General features: G+C 38.3%; 1 protein-coding gene across 1 annotated transcript in view; it reads left to right on the forward strand.

The window, feature by feature from the left end:
- Nucleotides 1-17,976, forward strand: part of FRMPD2 (FERM and PDZ domain containing 2) — a gene marked incomplete at both ends in the record, with an annotated part of 60,697 nt that overhangs the window by 30,118 nt on the left and 12,603 nt on the right. Inside the window, 11 exons of the mRNA XM_080621965.1 lie at nt 1,196-1,560; nt 5,965-6,259; nt 7,197-7,355; nt 7,985-8,159; nt 9,223-9,433; nt 10,179-10,216; nt 12,463-12,549; nt 12,994-13,058; nt 14,673-14,834; nt 15,741-15,912; nt 17,692-17,768. Coding sequence (XP_080478091.1) covers nt 1,196-1,560; nt 5,965-6,259; nt 7,197-7,355; nt 7,985-8,159; nt 9,223-9,433; nt 10,179-10,216; nt 12,463-12,549; nt 12,994-13,058; nt 14,673-14,834; nt 15,741-15,912; nt 17,692-17,768 — 1,806 coding nt within the window. The remainder of the gene's footprint in view (nt 1-1,195; nt 1,561-5,964; nt 6,260-7,196; nt 7,356-7,984; nt 8,160-9,222; nt 9,434-10,178; nt 10,217-12,462; nt 12,550-12,993; nt 13,059-14,672; nt 14,835-15,740; nt 15,913-17,691; nt 17,769-17,976) is intronic.

A 17,976-nucleotide genomic window follows, 5' to 3' on the forward strand; every position in this document is an offset into this window, starting at 1 on the left:
TTCTGTAAACTTGGAAAAACAATACCTTTTCTATCCAGTTTTGAATAAGGCAACCTTCCATTTTCCCCAAGGCCCTTTATTCCATTTCTTTCCCTTCCCAGCTTCAACTCAACCTCTAAAGTTCAACTGTTTCTTCCTTAGTAACCAAAATAATAGAAATCTGACAGATGTGAAACATGTTTATCCCAGTCCAACAACTTTTTAATTGCAGTACTGTCACTGGAGTGAAACAGCACATACCTCAGCAGATATTCTAGTGATGCTTCTAAAAATGCTCTACTAAATCCTCAGCCAAAACCTACGGTATTCTCAACTGCAGCTATTACAACTTGTGGGCTTGAAGTAGCTAGATTACTCCCAAAAGTAAGAGGAAACTAAATAACTTTTCCCATCCAGGCTACCTCTTAGTAAACCTAAATATATTATGGTTTCAACTGATTATTCAGCTTCTTACTGATAGTTAGCAGACTCTGGGGGGTGGGGGAGAAGAGGGAGAAGTGTGGAGAGGAAGGGGGAGAAAAAACCCAAACATTAGAGGCATCAGAGACTAAACCAGTGCCATTAGCTGTGCTACCATTATTATTTCTTCTTCTTCAACACAACTCATGAACACATACACAAGTATTCTTATAATGAACATGCATTTGTATTACTGTAGCAGAATGGCCCACTCATGGCTCCTGTCTCTCCAGGATTTATAAGAGCTGTCCATAGGCAGACAGAAATTACTGCCAGGACCATCTCCAGATAACAAACTGACTCCTGTTGCTCTCCTGCTATGTGCTCTTGACTGTTTTCTATGGTCAGTCACACACAAGTCAAATCTGGAAGCTACTTCTACACAATGAAGAGAATATAGACATAAATTGAGACATGATATGAAAAGAAATTAAAAAAGGCCACCTCTAGCAAAAAAAAAAAAAAAAAACCAAAAAAAAAAAAAAACAACCTGGGGAAAGTGGAATTGTGTAGTAGTGTCCTGGCAGGAACTCCTGCAGAATATGGAAGAAAAGCATAAAGACTGAACACTTATTTAGTAAGAGTACCTCCCCTCTTATTTTTCCCCTCCCTTCCAGCTACCATTTCATATATTCACATTCACATGCTTATTGATGTTGTTTCTTCAAGTTATTTTGTTCTTAAAGAAGATGGGAGATAAAATGTAGTTACACTAACCTTTCTGTTATTTTGATAGACTCCAGCACCATCTCCAGTTAAGGAGTTTGTGGCAGAAATGCCAGGCAGTACAGAGTTAGGAAATAGTATGGATCAGTCAACCAGTGATGGAGGTAGCACCTCTCCAGACCTTGAAGATTGCCTGGATTCTCCAGTGGCAGCAGATTTCAGTGAGCCTCCTGAGGAGGACAGTTCAACTTATGAAGAGCAGGAAGCTGAACTTCCAGAGAAGCCCATACAGAAACTTATGACTTCCAGGGAACATTTCTATAAGCATCTTTGGAAGTTTCATCAAGAAGCTGCCAGTTCTGAAGTCTTTCACTCCCTCGAGGAAGAAATGAAGGAGAACTGCTACTCACCATGTGAATTTGGACTGGCCAAAAGGTAGGGAATGCTGAAATTTGCTCTGCAGCCTTTCCTTTGGCTCTTTGAATTTTGCAAGTGAATTGCTTGGATTTAAGTACAGGACTATGTGCTTGTAATCACTGTTGATTACTGAAGATTTTGCTTTACCATCTTATTCTGATTATCCTAACCTGCTGTCTCTATTTATTCTCATCTATAAGATTTTTGCGTAAGTCTCTGTTGCAAGATATTTGTATGAGTGCTGCATTACTGTAATAATTTATGCTGTTCAGCTGAAGCTGGCTGCAGCTGGAAATCAGTGGAAAGACTCTTGTTGTCTTAAATGGGAACCAAAGACTTTCTCATTTATTATATGATCTTTTAATTTTATTTTTCTCAGAGTTGACTTAAATAGGCACCAAAAATTTCTTTCTTATTGTATGATCTTTTAATTCCAAAATATTTCAGAGAAAATAAAACAAACTTGGAAGACAAACTACTTTCAAGTCTTTGAAAGCTGGTAGAATGGTAGAAGCTCTGAGCCAAAGGAGTTATACAATAAGATGTGGCGCAAACGGACTCAGCTTCCTTTAACACTCCGTTTGATATGCCAGACACTGGCACACAAAACATGATCTATTCCATTTTAATCATCCTTCCCAGTGCAAAGAATATAAATTATCAGAACAGAAGTGATTGATGGAAAGACAAGTTAAAGGTCTTCTAGAAGCCTTTAACTTACAGCTTTAGTAATTTTATCTAGAAACTAATTTCTATTTTTCCATCCAGTTGCTTGAAATCTTTTTGTTACTCTTGACATTCATCAAGCGCAGAACCAGACAGTCAGAGATTCCAGTCTCGAGAGTCACAGGCCAAGCTGACTGCAAGTCAACTTGGGCCATCATGGAAATTCATACTTTTAGCTCCTCTCTCTTGAGAGAACCTTCAGTTACGATTATGAGTGAAGCTCCTGCTTACCTATATGGTTCCCTACTGCTTAGAGTAAAATCAACAGAAATATGTCTGTAACAAACATTTTTGCCAAGAGATATAGTTCCAACAACACTAAGTTTACTGTCGTGAGACAGGTTAGTTTTACCCTACTGATGATGTGTTGTTGCAATAGTAATCCTGCTCAGTACGAGAGGAACCACAGGTTCAGACCACTGGTGCGTGCGCTTGGCTGAGGAGCCACTGGCGCGAGGCTACCATCTGCGGGCTTATGACTGAACGCCTCTAAGTCAGAATCCCGCCTAGATGCTTGATGTTGTGCTGTTGCGTCATCGGTCACTTGAGATTGACCCAGGAGATGACAGTCTTGTTCAGAGTGCTGGGGTAAAGCCCTTTCCAGATCTTCATTAACGAAGACATGCCATCCTCACAGGAGAAGGAAAACTCCTATCTTCAAACCAGGGCTGATGGAGCTCATCTAGCCTTGAAAGGTCTTCCATCTAAGAGAAGGACACTGTTACAAAACCTATGACCTGAGGACTTTGCTGTCACCATTCCAGCTATCTAGGTGGTGGCAGATAAACCTCAGATGTAAAGGGTGGGGCCAGTTCTGCGCACACTGCGCCTCACCTAAAAAATCCATTGCACAGGCTGGAAGGGTTTACTCACACTTGCAAAGCCCTGTAGCAACAGGCGAGGGTCGAAACGGCAGGTGACAAGGTGCACTGGAAGCTGCAGGTCCAACTTTGCCTGCGGGCAGTTCAGGCCTTGGTCACTCAAGCTTGATCCAGGAGATGAGTCTCGTGCGGAATCTTCCTGACTGCCTATGCAGCTTTTCTCCAATCAGTTTTGCCTATTCCACTTGCCCTTAGTCATCGTGCTTGTAGTGAGTGTGGGTAATGCCCTTCCCAAATCTTTGTTCGCCAAGCCAAGCCATCAAGTTTACTGTGGGGAAATATAAATTCCAACAAAAAATTTGGATTCTTCCCAAGAAGGAAGTTCTGAAATGCAGCTTTTTAAAATTTGTTTGGTGCTTTCTCAGTATCATTTAATCTCAGCTTTTGCATTTTCAAAAGGCAGGCAGGCAAGTTTAAGATGGCATGCATTTTAAAGAATATTTTAATATAATCTGAGTTTAAATGATCCTTCTAGCTAGAAACATAAAAAAACCCTCAAAAAGAAATAGGCATTAATGAAGGAATTCCTTTTGATTAATGAGGAAATTTCTTTCCTTCAGATTTCTCAAAACTGCTCATGCAAATGTAGATACCTTCTGATAAGAATTTTAGAAGATCCCTGGCTCAGGGTATCACATGGAAAATTCCTTTTATTCTTCTTTGTATCACTACCAATAAGAACCTTTGAAAAAGCTGCTTTGGAAAACCTTAGCCTGCACTTTCTCCCTGTGAAGTCCAGGTGTACAGTCACAAGTCTCCAAAAGGAAGTCAAAAGCAGTGAAGCTCATGTATGGGCCTGCAGGACCAAGGCTCATGTTATTTCCCATGGTGATGTGGAGATCAGCTCAAAGTTGTGCTATGATTAAGCCAGTTCTGGCTCATTGCCTTGAGCTCGTGTAGCTCTGCCAAACACCTTCATACACTCCGAAGGTCAGCTGGCACTCCACTAGCACGTGACAACTTCTATGACACCCACAGTGACCAATGTCTATTGAACTTACTCTTTTCTTTCCTGTCTCCAAAAGAAAGGAGCAGAGTGCATTTGCTGTTACCCTTAAACAGTTCTTTCAGTTGCCCCAGTCTTCCACGGTACTGTAAGTATCTGTTGTCCAGCTGTTACAGCACAAACTGCCAGCTTCATTCTCAGCTTTGCTGTGCTACTCAAGATGGCCAACTTCTCTCAATTCCTCCCTGCAAAGATACAAGCTAAAGGACTAGATTGATTGTGTCACTGAGGTCACACAGCATGAACCTACAAGCTTTTCTAATTTTCATCAGTATTTCAAAATACTGTTGAGGGCTACTAGCTATATTCAACTAAAATGCTTGTTTTGCTAGTGTGCTTTGTATTATCCTTCTGATCATAAACAACTTTTGAAAGAAGAGCTTAACACTGGGGATCTTCTGTGATTTCATGCAAGACACACAGTATGTATTCATTTTAGTTGTCTGTGTTTGCTTTGGAGATGGTAGACACCCTGCAGTTCTATCAGAGCAGAAGTTCGTAGGTGATATGTATGAAAAGACATGGCACTTTTGCTATGTGAAGCATTAATAAAAGTTGTGTCATTTTAAGTGTTTTCTTCATTAAGATGAATGAGGTTTAACAATATTTCAAGAAAGACTGATATGAAGAAAATACATACTTAAAAAAATGTGTTTCAAGCATTTCTATTGGCTTTAATGTTAAATTTAATGGGAGTCAATGCTAGTAATGAACTCTATTAAAGTTCATTAATGCTAACAGCCAAAACAATAGTAAACACAACACATACGATTATAGTCAGGGCTTGAACATCCGAAGTGCTGAACACTGTCTCCATTCTAGTGAAATAAAATCAATAGCAATTTTAATTCAAGTAATTGAAAAATCCATTGATTTCTGTAGGACAAATCTTATGCTTCAAGGCAAGCATAAGAATAAAAGCAAGCTTACAAAGAGAAGTCAGGACTTGGAATTTTTTTTATGGAGAGACAAGAATCATATTTCATGTTTCTGGTCTGTGCTCTAATTACCAAGGAAAGACCTGTAGGAGCCAGGAATGTGGCTGGCATTCCTCTTTCAACAAAAATGCAAAATATAAAGATTGTAGTAGTATTGTAATGTACATACCACTGGCCAGAAAAGTTAATTGTTTATGGCAGTGGTCTAGGAACTGCCTGATTATTCTTTTCAAGAAACAACTAAAGTACTAATTAATGTATTTTTAAAAAGTGCAAGATTTTGCAAAGACTCTTTTCAAATTCTGAAAGCTTTTTAATCTTTTAATTAGCTTTGCAAAATATTGTAGAATCATAGAATCAGAGAATCATAGAATAGTTAGGGTTGGAAAGGACCTTAAGATCATCTAGTTCCAACCCCCCTGCCATGGGCAGGGACATTTCACCCTAGACCATGTTGCTGAAGGCTCTGTCCAACCTGGCCTTGGACACTGACAGGGATGGAGCATTCACCACTTCTTTGGGCAACCCATTCCAGTGCCTCACAACCCTCACAGTAAAGAACTTCTTCCTTATATCTAACCTGAACTTGCCCTGTTGAAGTTGAAACCCATTACCCCTTGTCCTATCACTACAGTACTTGATGTCCCTCTCCAGCATCCTTGTAGGCCCCTTTCAGATACTGGAAGGCTGCTATGAGGTCACCACTATTGATTACTTATTTTTATAGTAACACTGGAAAGCCCACACAGCAATTTAATATCATAACTAGTACTTCAGTTAAAATAAGGTCGTGTATAAGTAGTAGACTTTGCAGTGGCCACCTAATAAAGCATATGGAGGAAAACCCCAGCACTGCAATCTTATTTTCCAGCCACATATTTAATAAGAATGATGATGATCTGTTGAACACAAAATGTATGCCTGAAACTCTCTCTGTAACCCCTGTTGATGAAGACTATCTCATTATCAGCTCAACATCTGTGACCTCACTTTCACGGGGAGGAAGCTCTGAGACACTCTCCACAAATATGGTGACCCCACAACCACGTGTTTGTGGTCCTTTCTCAGCATCTGTGCCAGCTAGAGAGACACATGACAGTGACAATGAATGGGAAGACTTGGAGGAACTGGAAGAAGAGAAGGAAGAAAAGGAAGATTGCACTAAGGTATGTGATAGGCACCAAACTATTAATAGGTAGAATACATGGGAAAAGAAACAACTTTAAGAATGCAACATTCTTAAACATTAATTTCAACTCATTATCTATGCTATTTCTGCATGGCTTTTTTTTACTTCCCTGAATGTCCGGAATCCTCAAGTAAAGCAGACCTTCTGCAACACCCAGCTCTCCAGAATTCTTTACCAATTGCCTTAAAGGCCATATCCTTGCTCTTGCCACCTTACTATTTCTGCAACTTTCTAGAATTCTGCAGTATTATTCCCAGTTTTCAAAGGCCTAATAGTCCTCTAGTAGCAGCTAAAATTAATTGGAGTCAACTACATGGGTTTCTTTCTGTCATGTTTTAAACCCATGTGAAAAATCTCTGTAACAGTGATACTACTGTAATGTCCTGATAAGAAAGTGCATTCCTTCTGCTAATTACTATTCAAAATCTAAGGCTCAGTCTTGCCAAATGCTGAACATCTTGCATTCTTGCTGACACTAATTTAGCTCTGAATTGATACTAATTTGAGAGCATCACAGCCAAAATTTATCTCCAGCCGTTTCCTTCAGTGTGACAGCAATAGCAGTATTAATAACAATAATAATCTCTGCACCCTAGTACTCTAATGCTTGCCAGCTCAAACTATTCCAAGCCTTACTTTACACATTTCAAATACCAAAATTCCAGTCCCTGATGGTATTTTCTGCCTTATTAGGTGCTATCAGTCAATCACCATGAAGCTCCACTAGGTAAAAAGAAGTAAAATGAATTCTGGAGTAAAGCAGTGACAGATCAGAGAAGCCTTTATGTATGCTGTTATTCATGTCATCTGAGGATCTGATTACTATCTGCATATAAAACATTGCATATAATAGAAGATGTTAATGAAGCAACAGAAAAGCCTACATCAGACATATCTTGTGCTTATTTTAATAGGAAATGGAGATCTCTGTGACTTTGACAAAGTCAGAGAACAACGGTTACGGATTCTCTGTAGTTCTTAACAAAGTGGACTCTTGCCTCTATGTTGATGAAATCTTGAATGATCCTGCCCTGTCTGATGGAAGACTAAGAAGAGGAGACAGAATCATTATGGTACAGTAATTGACTTTGAATTTATACAGAGGAGAAAATATTTGCAGATCAATGCCATTTAGCTTGAGGATTCTTCCTTTCATAGGGTCCTGTTTAACACATACTTAGGCATGCAAGTGCAAATGAATCATATAATAAATGTAATTCTGTTGACTTCAGCAGGACACGTTTCACACTGAATACACTGTATGACCAGGCAAATAACATGAATCATCTAACAGAAATGCAAGACAACCAAGATATTAAATGCTTTCCCAATAAACTGAATTAATGTCATAAGATAGATTACATGCAAAGGATACAGGAGTTATGAATAAAGCCTGTTTTCAGTTTGGCTCATCTTCAGTTTTTCACCTTAGAATGTCTTCCTTGGTTATTTGCTATTTCCTTGAATTTCAAGGAAAAAAAAGAGCTATTTTCATGACAGCTATGCATTTAGAAAAACAAAAGTCCAAAAAAGAAATCTTACTGCAATCTTAACTGTTGCATTCACCGACATTAAATACCACACCAAAGCAGTAACATGAAAGTGAAACTAATTTAAGTTCATATGCAAAATTCAGAGTGGAGGGATGAGTACATGATGGTCAATGAGATCTATGACATCATTTTACTGGTTTGTCATTTAGGTGAATGGAATTGATGTCACATCTTTACCATGCAATGAAGCCCTGACTTTACTGCAAAGCTCCTCTCCTGATCTGCACCTTGTGGTTGGTCGTGCTGACAGTGATCCACGTTCATCTATTAGGCCAGATGAGATTCCTGAAATTACTCTCACCAAAGGTGCCAATGGACAGCTAGGTGTGTAGTAAATATATGCTTGCTATTTTGCACAGAGATTATAGCAATCATAAGGTAATCATAACCAACTGTGGTCTTAGATCAATATGATCCTGAGTGACCTTGACACTTTTATGTTCTTCGCCATCACCCATGACGATGAACAGCTTTATTTTGGGTAAGGCCTTAAAGGGAAGACAAATATCTCTTATTAGACCAGTGAAGATAGTTGGATAAATGATCTTTGTATTATGACCCTGTCAGCTAATGTTTCTAGCAGATCTCTAGTCTCACATTTTTATGTTACTGATATACAGAAGCTGTTGATTGTAGATAATAGTGTTGTACATGATAATGTCTACTACCTGCTGAGATACATAAATATCTTTTTGGAGGGAAAGAAAAAGAATTAGTTTGCCATTCAGAAAGTCTCCACTCAAATCCTTAATTAACCACAGACACAAAGTTTGATCTGCATTGTGAAAACAAGTGATAAAAGAAATCCCCACACTGTATCTTGGTATTTCTGCAGAATGGGGTGAGTGCTGTACACAGATACAACTGTAGACTCAGGAAACAGTATAACTATATTTGCTCAGGTATAGCATCCAGTTTCAAGTTCAAAACCAGCTTCTTTGGAGTTTTCTTGGATATTCTTGCACAATTCCATTTTTCACTGTATAGGTATCTCCTCATTTGTTTTATGCCTCCATTGCCTACGGCACTCTGAAGATTGCAGGGCACTTAAGCACTCTGGTAATGAGGGAGTTACTGCTATGCAGCTGAGTGTCTTACTCAAATGACTATTCAACATCAGGTGAAATAAAGCACTATTGAATAGCCAAAGTGTAAAGATAGACAATACCATTAAGTTTTTTCCATATTTTTTTAGCATCTAATTGTATTTCACTCTCCCTGTCCAGCTCTTATTCCCCATCTTACTGGGGTGACTGTTATTTATGATGTCAGTGATTTGTTCAGCCTATCTTTCAATGACCCATATCTATTCTATCAGGCTGTATGTCACTGACAGTGAAATTGAAAACACGCTGCCGCAAAAGATGCTTTCTCTGCATTATTCTAGGCTTGAAGCTGACAGGAGGGGCTGGAAGCAAGTTACAAGGTATTTATGTGCTAGAAATAGTGCCTGGCTCTCCTGCCAGTGTGGAAGGCAGTTTGCAGCCACGAGATCAGATTGTTTACATCTGTGGACTGTGGACTGAGGGCATTAGCCTGGATGATGCAGTGAGAGTGTGTGAAGCTGCCACCCAGCATGTCCAAATCAAAGCCACAAGGTAAATCTGAGCATACTCAACCTTCATCCTAATGTTGAAGCAAGTTCTTCAATTTTACATAAACAAGTCAAACAATAAAGCCAAGACAAACTACAAGAAAAATGCTTTAACTCAAAGGTCTAAACACTGACACTTGATAAATAACATCCATAAGGTATCATCACTCCTTGTAATTACAGCTAACACAATGAGTACAAGTACACTCCTACAATACAAATGAGATATCTCCAAACTATCACCCAAATACAAATGTGGACCTTTAACCATGAGGCTGGCCATCATTTTCAGGTATCCTGTTCTTTATGGAAAATCCTCCACTAGTGCTAACCTTCTGCATACAATCTTAGATTCACAACTACAGGCAAGAAACTACCTCTGATGGAAAACTCCCAGTTACTTACAAAAGCCAAACATTTTGACAAAGATCATTCTGACTTTATATAGGAGGAACCAAAGCTGAATTCAGAATATACCACAAAGCAGATCTGTAATGGGACAGATGGCTCAACATGTTCTTTATTTCCCCAACCCAGGGGAATAAATAAATAAAAATGGTTCACTGTTGTTAAATACATACAAATAGTTCATATACTCATATAAATGCTCTTTAGGAAATCACCCTTAACAAAATCATAGAAGTACAACCACAATTCAGACAACTGACTTTCTAAAAAGATTTTTCATATGTGCTTTACAAAGCATGCAGCTCTTAATGGCTCACATATTTCACTTTTTCTGCCCCCAGAAATGGCAATCCAGTGGTTCCTATAGAGCAGGAGAATAGTAAGTAAGGCTAATATTATTTTTATTTTATTTTTTAGTTCAAAACTTGCTTCTGATTTTGGAAATAAACATAAGGTATTGATTCATTGCCTTTAAAATGTTATTAAGATATTGTAACCTGGCATTCAGTATTTCTGTTACGGCCATTCTAAGAGTCTGAAGAAAATTTGGTAGGTCCTTAAAGATAGAAATTAAATATATAGTTCTCTGTAAAAAAGTATTTATTGTATTTTGCATAGTTTAATTTTTTTAAAATTGATATTAAAAGGGAATTTTAAGTGGTCATATTTCAACATCTGTTTGGATTGAAACTATTTAATATGAGCCACTACTTCATCATCTAGACCAACTTTTTAAACTGCTATCAGTAAATCTATAGAAAATCAGAAACAGGCAGCACCAATATCCCTTAGTTAATATAACAGCATTCCTAGAAGATATTTAATACTGTAACTAACACAAAACTACAGTAATCATCTGCGCTGCAAAGACGTGACCAGAATTGCTGCAGCAGTAGAAGGAAACTCAGCAAGCATCTGCACCATCAGATGGAAGGATAGGTATCACATCTACATCACTGCACAGAAAGTGCCTTACCGATGCAAGTCACACTTTCCAGTGTACATTTGGCTGCAGGTTTAAGTCAGGCCTGACACTCAGTTTCATTTACCTGACTCAATATCTGAATTTTTTTTAATAATGTTTTTTTTTCAAGATGACCTGAAAAAGTACCCCTAGGACAGAATTACTCGTATGCCTACGCTCATCTTAATACTAGCATCTGACTACCTGAAGAAATTATTCCAAGTCAAGCTAGTTACAGGTTTCCTACCCTAAAACAACTAGTCATATGTTTGTTTTTATAATCTGAAGCAGTTTATTTAATTTACTGAAGAACAAACTTCTTTGAATTTTCTACAGCTAAAGTTACATGTACTCTCAGTTCCTGTGGTATAACTAAAACATGGTAAAAGCATATCCTGATAGGACCTTGCTTACACATCCTTGCTGCATGAGCTTTGCAGATTCTGAGATTTCTCAAGACACCTGCAAAATAGGTTACCAGATCTGATCCACCTCTGATACAGATTTACGAACTCTACAATAGTACAGTTACTCACCTCTCTTATAAAGATTCTTCACATTTCTAAGGCACTTAAATCTATAGTAATTTGGTATTTGGTGTTCTGTTGCTATCATCTTTGATAGATTTATAGAAAATCCATAACAATTTGCAATTAAGGAAACAGCTCTTCATTTGATAGACTCTCAGTAACAAAAATGCATTCTAAAATTGCAAATGCAACAGGGAGCTTTTTTTTCCTTAAAACCACCAGAAAACTTATAGAATCACAGAATAGTTAGGGTTGGAAAGGACCTTAAGATCATCTAGTTCCAACCCCCCTGCCAAGGGCAGGGACACCTCACACTAAACCATGCCACCCAAGGCACTGTCCAGCCTGGCCTTGAACACTGCCAGGGATGGGGCATTTACCACTTCTTTGGGCAACCCATTCCAGTGCCTCACCACCCTCACAGTAATGAACTTCTTCCTTATATCTAACCTGAACTTGCCCTGTTTAAGTTGAAACCCATTACCCCTTGTCCTATTGCTACATTCACTGTTAAACAGCTTCTCTCTGGCATCATTGTAGGCCCCCTTCAGATATTGGAAGGCTGCTATGAGGCCACCAGTATTGATTCCTTCTTCCTTATATCTAGTCTGAACTTCCCTTTTTAAGTTGAAACCCATCACCCCTTGTCCTGTTGTTATATTTTCTATAATTCATACAAGAAAGAATACTTCTTGGAAAACAATGAGGATCACCAAGATGATAAAGCAAAATCCCAAAACTGGGGGTGGGTGGGTAGAAGTGGGAGCGTCAAGAAGTGCACATTGTTTTCTTACATATCCATCTGTTCAGACACTAACACGCCCTGCTTCTTCCTCTGCCTGATCATTGCCACATGTCTAGAGTTACTCAGCCTGATCTCTGCTTGTTGTTACAATTTTAAAAATAGCAGTGACTGAGAGGCAACATCTCTGCAATTCATGACAGAATTGTTTATATTACTGTGCAAACTGGCAAACTTAATAATGCAGTAGCGTCGCAAACTGCCTCATGTAGTGTCAGTACTGGATATTGATTCTTTGGTTAATAATCTAAGCAAAGAGTTTACATTCCACTGTGTATATGAAGGTTAGCAGGAGGCCTGTCAGAACAAACCTACATGTATGCTTTTAGGGCCACCTGCTGAGACAGAGAAAGCCAATATTTCTTTCTCAGATGAAAACCTGAATTCCCAAGAACAGCATCTGGTGCATCAACATGGTAAGGAACTCAGCATTTTTCAATTAGGGTTTGTAAAATTGTGTGCCTTCTCTTCAAAGAAAGTAAGTCTGTAGGTGGTACTGGCCACACCTGGGAAAGATTAATTCTTCATAAACAAAACTGCCTCCCTCAGAGTTTCAGAGAACATTTATGCATTACCTGTCATCCATCTAGAGTATCTGATCCTATAATATGCAGCTTTTAAAGCTTGTTTTGGAACCTGCCCACTGGGACATAAAAAGTCTACAGGATAATGCACAGAAAGTTAAGTTCACAGTTCAGGAGTGTAAGCCCACATAAATCCCCAAATTATTTTTTTTTTGTATTTTACATGTCAAGTAGAAAATGTTATTTTATGCCTCTGAATATGATTTTGAGAGTTATACTGTGGAACATTTTACCAGCACAACTGCGCAAAAATCGCTGCCACTGCTTTTTTCACAGAGAAACATTTGGAGGAAACAAACTGTCATGCTGAGCAAAACACTCCTGATTCTCCAGAATGTAAGGTAAGTGACAGGTTTATCAAGCGTGACATGGTCCATCAAGTGAAGTGAGCTATATGGAGTGAGATTTTTTTTCAACAGTGATATTTCGACAGTATTTGATTCCTCTCCAGTTTCCTTGAAAATGTGAATATAATGCATTTGGAGAGTGTCCTGTGAAGTATTGAATTCCTTCAATCTTCATGGACTAGAATGCCTCGAACGCTCCTGGGGTTAGGCTCTTCTATTACTGTTTTTCAGTGTATAATATCATGGAATATCATGGAATAATATAATGGAATTCTAGGGCAAATAAGTGCAACTGTAATTGTAAAATATTTTCCACAACGTTTGAAATCTAAGTTAATATATTTCATTCTGAAATTCTCAGATGGGAGCATTTGAAAAGAATGTAAAATTACTCAAAACCTTTGGAGTATTATGCAGTATTGACATAAACCCTAATGGTTTTAATTTACCAAAATTAATGCAATTTTTGAAATGATGACTTCTTAAAATACACGTGTGCTCTTCAAAAAAAGAATTTCCATGCTCAACACACAACGCTTCAAAATTCTTACAAGTGCAAGCATCACTTCTGTTTGTGCAAAATTGTGGAAAATAACGTTACTTGGAAGTGAAATTACCCACATTGGGACTGATGTTTCATGGGAATTGATTTACTAGTTTTCTCTTGATTGTGGTTTGCAAAAGGCTGCTCTCCTGTTAAAATTAGACCTCCAACCTGGCAGAAAAATGGAAACTATTTTCTCACTTTTAAGTCATCACTATTACTGCTTCTTCTGCACCATTTAATCCATGATGGTTTATCTGTTCAACATGCTAAAATAATTTCTGATGGTGACATTTGCAACATTGGAACAAGTCATGCTGCAAGTCATAAATATTTCTAGGTTGCTCCTGTTTTTGACATAATATTTGACCCTAAGGAAGCAGTTTATTTTAAAACTGAATGAAATGCTAAAGCCAAATAGATGGGTATGTTGAGGTTGCAAGTTTAAGATTTTCATTATAGAATAATAAAATAATGGAGGATGTACTGCATTACCATCATGCTGGAGAGAAGAGTTACTTGTTTGTCAGTGAAGGTGATGTATTTCATATGTTATAAAAGGATTACAAAAGTAAGTATTTCCTTGCTATTAAGAGGTTATTTTCCCCTCCAGCAATTATTGAAAAAGATTATGGAAATAAGTATGTACTATTTTCATTCTGATACATACATGCAGCTTCCATATATTTTAATATATGTTAATATATATTTTATATATATTTTTATATATATTTACTTATATATATTATATTATATATATTATTATTATATGTATTATATATATATTATTATATATATTATATTATATATTATATATTATATATTTATTTATTTTATATATATATTTTATATATAATTATATTATTAATATATATTTTATATATGTTAATATATATTTTAATATATGGAAGCTCTATATACCTATTCAGGAGAAGGATATATCCCATAATCTACATCAGCGAGTGAGGACTGTGAAGCATAATGGGATTATTTAGTATTCAAAATGAAAAAAAAAACCAGCCCTAAATAAACTCCACTTAAGACTACATCCTTGTCTATTGTAGGACTTCATTATTAAGATTGAGCTGGAAAAAGCAGAAAATGGAAGCCTAGGATTTGCACTCGTTGGTGGAAGAAATGGCAGGGCTATCCTAATAAAAGCCATCAGCCCAGACAGCATTGCAGACGTAGATGGAAGGCTTCAAGTTGGTGACATCCTACTTAAGGTACTGCTTGTTCTTCATTGTTTTGGCCTACAATTTCTCTGGCTATTCTATAATCAGCATTCTGTTCAGTATAAAGGCTGCACAGGTTGGAAATCTGGGGCAGCTTGGCACAGTAATATGTAGAAAATGATGTCCCCCAACTCCTGGGGGTCAGACAGCTGTTCTGCCTCCCTACCCTCCATCCCTTGCCTAGCATTTAGCTTCCCTTGGGGCTGGGCCTCTCTACAGCTGGAGGTGGCTGTTTGCTATTCCAGCAGAGAAGCAAACCCAGAATAGCAGGGCAAGTGACAAAAGTGCAATCACTCTGTAGTGTAACTGTGCTCAGCGAGGATTACACGTGGTTACGCATGAAAAAATCAGGGAACAAAGAGTTAACTGACCAAGCATGCATATAACAGCTAACCAAGAGGACACTGGGAGGAATCTATCATCACTGCCAGTTAGGTATTACCAAGACAAACAAAAAGCACTGGAATTAGAGCTTTTGAATCTTTAATTAAAATCTTACTGTTTAACCATCTCTTAATGTAAATCACGTCTTGGATTTTTGGGGGGTGTTTGAGTTTTATTTTTACCCCAAATTTTTTTTTTCCTCCCCCTCCAGGAGTTTCAGTAGTTCTGTTTGCTTTTCTATTTTTCATTTACTTCCATCTCTCCTCCATCTTCCATCTGAATTATGGGAGGAACAATGCCCTCTTATTGTCTCAGAAGAGGTGTAGACTATACTTTTGTGCTGTACTGCTGGCAATCATGGTATAAAGAAGTGGACAGGACAGGATCAAGCAAGTTACTAAAATGGGAGGGGATGAGGATACATGAAGTGCAAAGTGCTCAATGCTGGGATATGTGATTAAAAAACCTTTCTGTTACAGAAACCTGGAAGTACATATCATTGTATTTTTTCAGGTGAATGAGACTTTCGTGTCTGGCCTGCCACGCCAAACAGTTACAGATTTGCTGCGCAAGGCTCAAGGCACTGTTCAACTCACTGTGTGCCGAAGGATGGGTTTGCATTGGGCTTATTCAGGCAATCAAAGCAAGAGTATACCCTCCCCTCCAAACACAAAAGCAGAGCCTGGTAAGCAACTACATCCACTCAGTAGACAGTAAATTGAGATTATGCATTGCCTGTGTTCAACAGTACTAACTTTACAGTTAGTCCTGATTCATAGCTGCATATATAAACATATTCTTCACCCTGATCTGCAGCTCTGGATACGCTACTCAAGACATAGGACCATGGGGAAGGAATGCCCAAGTGTCAGTTTTAAGTCTAGAAATAGTGGAAGCAAAGCTGCGAGACCCTCACAGAACGTTTAACTCAGCTTTTATTTTTAAGTCACGGAGGCTCCTGGTCTGATTTTACCCGGTTTTATACAGCCCACTGATGGAATCACAGCCGGTTATTGACCCAGCTGCTGAAACACATTTCTCATAAATTTCACACCTTTCTCTAGGAAGCACCAGTTCTATCTGACAAACAGCTCCTCTCCTTTTTGTGTATGTGCAAATCCAGAAGCCTCTGCTCCCAGATTGATTGCTACTAATTTGACAGCACATCAACCTGCACAGAGCAAAACTTACAGAGCTGACTAATAGAAAAAAACTTGTGCTGCAGGCTCTGCTCTAATGAATATCCAAAATCAAAATACTAGTTAAAGCTCTGAGCGGAAGGAAGGGCATACTATTAACAATAGATTATGGGTTTATATACCTCAACCACCTATTTCCTTGAACACTGAGGAGAAAATTCAGTGAGAAGAATATATAATTCCTTCTTAATATACCTTCTAGCTCATCAGTTACAAATTGGAGGCTTTGTTTCAAATCTTTGTAGGCAAGAAGCTAGTGTCATTGCTATTTACTTTCTCCTCAGCTGATAAGGAAGAGATGCTGAGCTGACTGTGGGTTTTTGACATATTTTAGAGCAAACATTTATGCATCTAGTCAGCTTTACTGAAGCGAACTTTCCTGTAGAGGTATTGTAGGCAATTCTGCTGCCGGGCAGCAGCTGCCCCGTAGGGTTCAAAGATCTCAATTTTTTCAGTATCTATTAGACTGAATCTAACCATCTTGAACTTCTAGCCAGTGTCTTAAGCACTGGATACTCCTTCACTTACTGGAAGCTGCCTCTGAGTTACAAGAGCAAAGCTTTTCCATAAGGATGTAAAAGCTATGTTCAGCACCAGCTTCAAAGGAGGATGTTCACTGGCCCATCTCTGTTCTAGTTTAATTCTGGGGGCTAACGATGCAAAAAAAAAAAAAAAAAAAAAAACGGTAAGGATAGCCAATTATAAAAAGGCTGATTGAAGCTCCTGCTCTATTAAGGTCTGTGGAATTATTCCTATTCATTTCAGTAAGACTAGCCTTTTCTCCAGCTCGGCAAATTCAAGGAATTAGTTGTGGGCACATTTATTTGCATCTCACATGACACTGGTGAATTACACAGTTGCTGGAAAGTTTAAACTGTTTTCCTGGAGCAGCAAAACCCAGTGGTATTATAGAAGCACTGGCATTACAGTTAATCTATGGTATTTGGGCCTTAGGAATGGGCTGGATTAGAGAGGGCAGAATTAAATTCTGTTTCAGTTTTTTTATAACTGCTATTGATACAGGGGTCTTTTCCATGTATCTTCTGGCAACCTGAATTATGCTGGCTTCTTCAGTGGTGATACATAACATTTGTGCTGTACCAACCCTCTCAGAGCATCCATGAACGGGATATTCCATGCCAATTTCTGGCACTGTATCTCAGTGCTTCTTAGAAGATTGAAGTCCTCTGGTGTGCGTGGCACAGAAGAAACGGCTCTATATTTTCATGCTTCATAGGGATTATGTTTTGTTTTCTGATGTTCAGATAGTGCACAGGGAAGCCTGCGAGCTCAGCCTGTTCTCACTTTCAAGGAAGAAGAATCCAACCAGATGTGTATCAAGGTAAAATCTGAACCAGGCTTCTAGAAGTTATCAGGCAATGTACTCACATTTGTTTACAAAATGGGTTTGCTGCAATGCAGGCAAGAACCACATCTTCTTAACAAAAAAGGATTAAGGTGAGGGAAGTGTGCTTCAATGACGGGAACTGCTAACATTTGAATGAGTCAGGGGGTTCCACTGAGATAAGAGCATACAATTAGTATAATAT

The sequence above is a fragment of the Psittacula echo genome (genome assembly GCF_963264785.1).
Source record: "Psittacula echo genome assembly, chromosome: 6".
In the NCBI taxonomy this organism is placed as follows: domain Eukaryota; kingdom Metazoa; phylum Chordata; class Aves; order Psittaciformes; family Psittacidae; genus Psittacula; species Psittacula echo.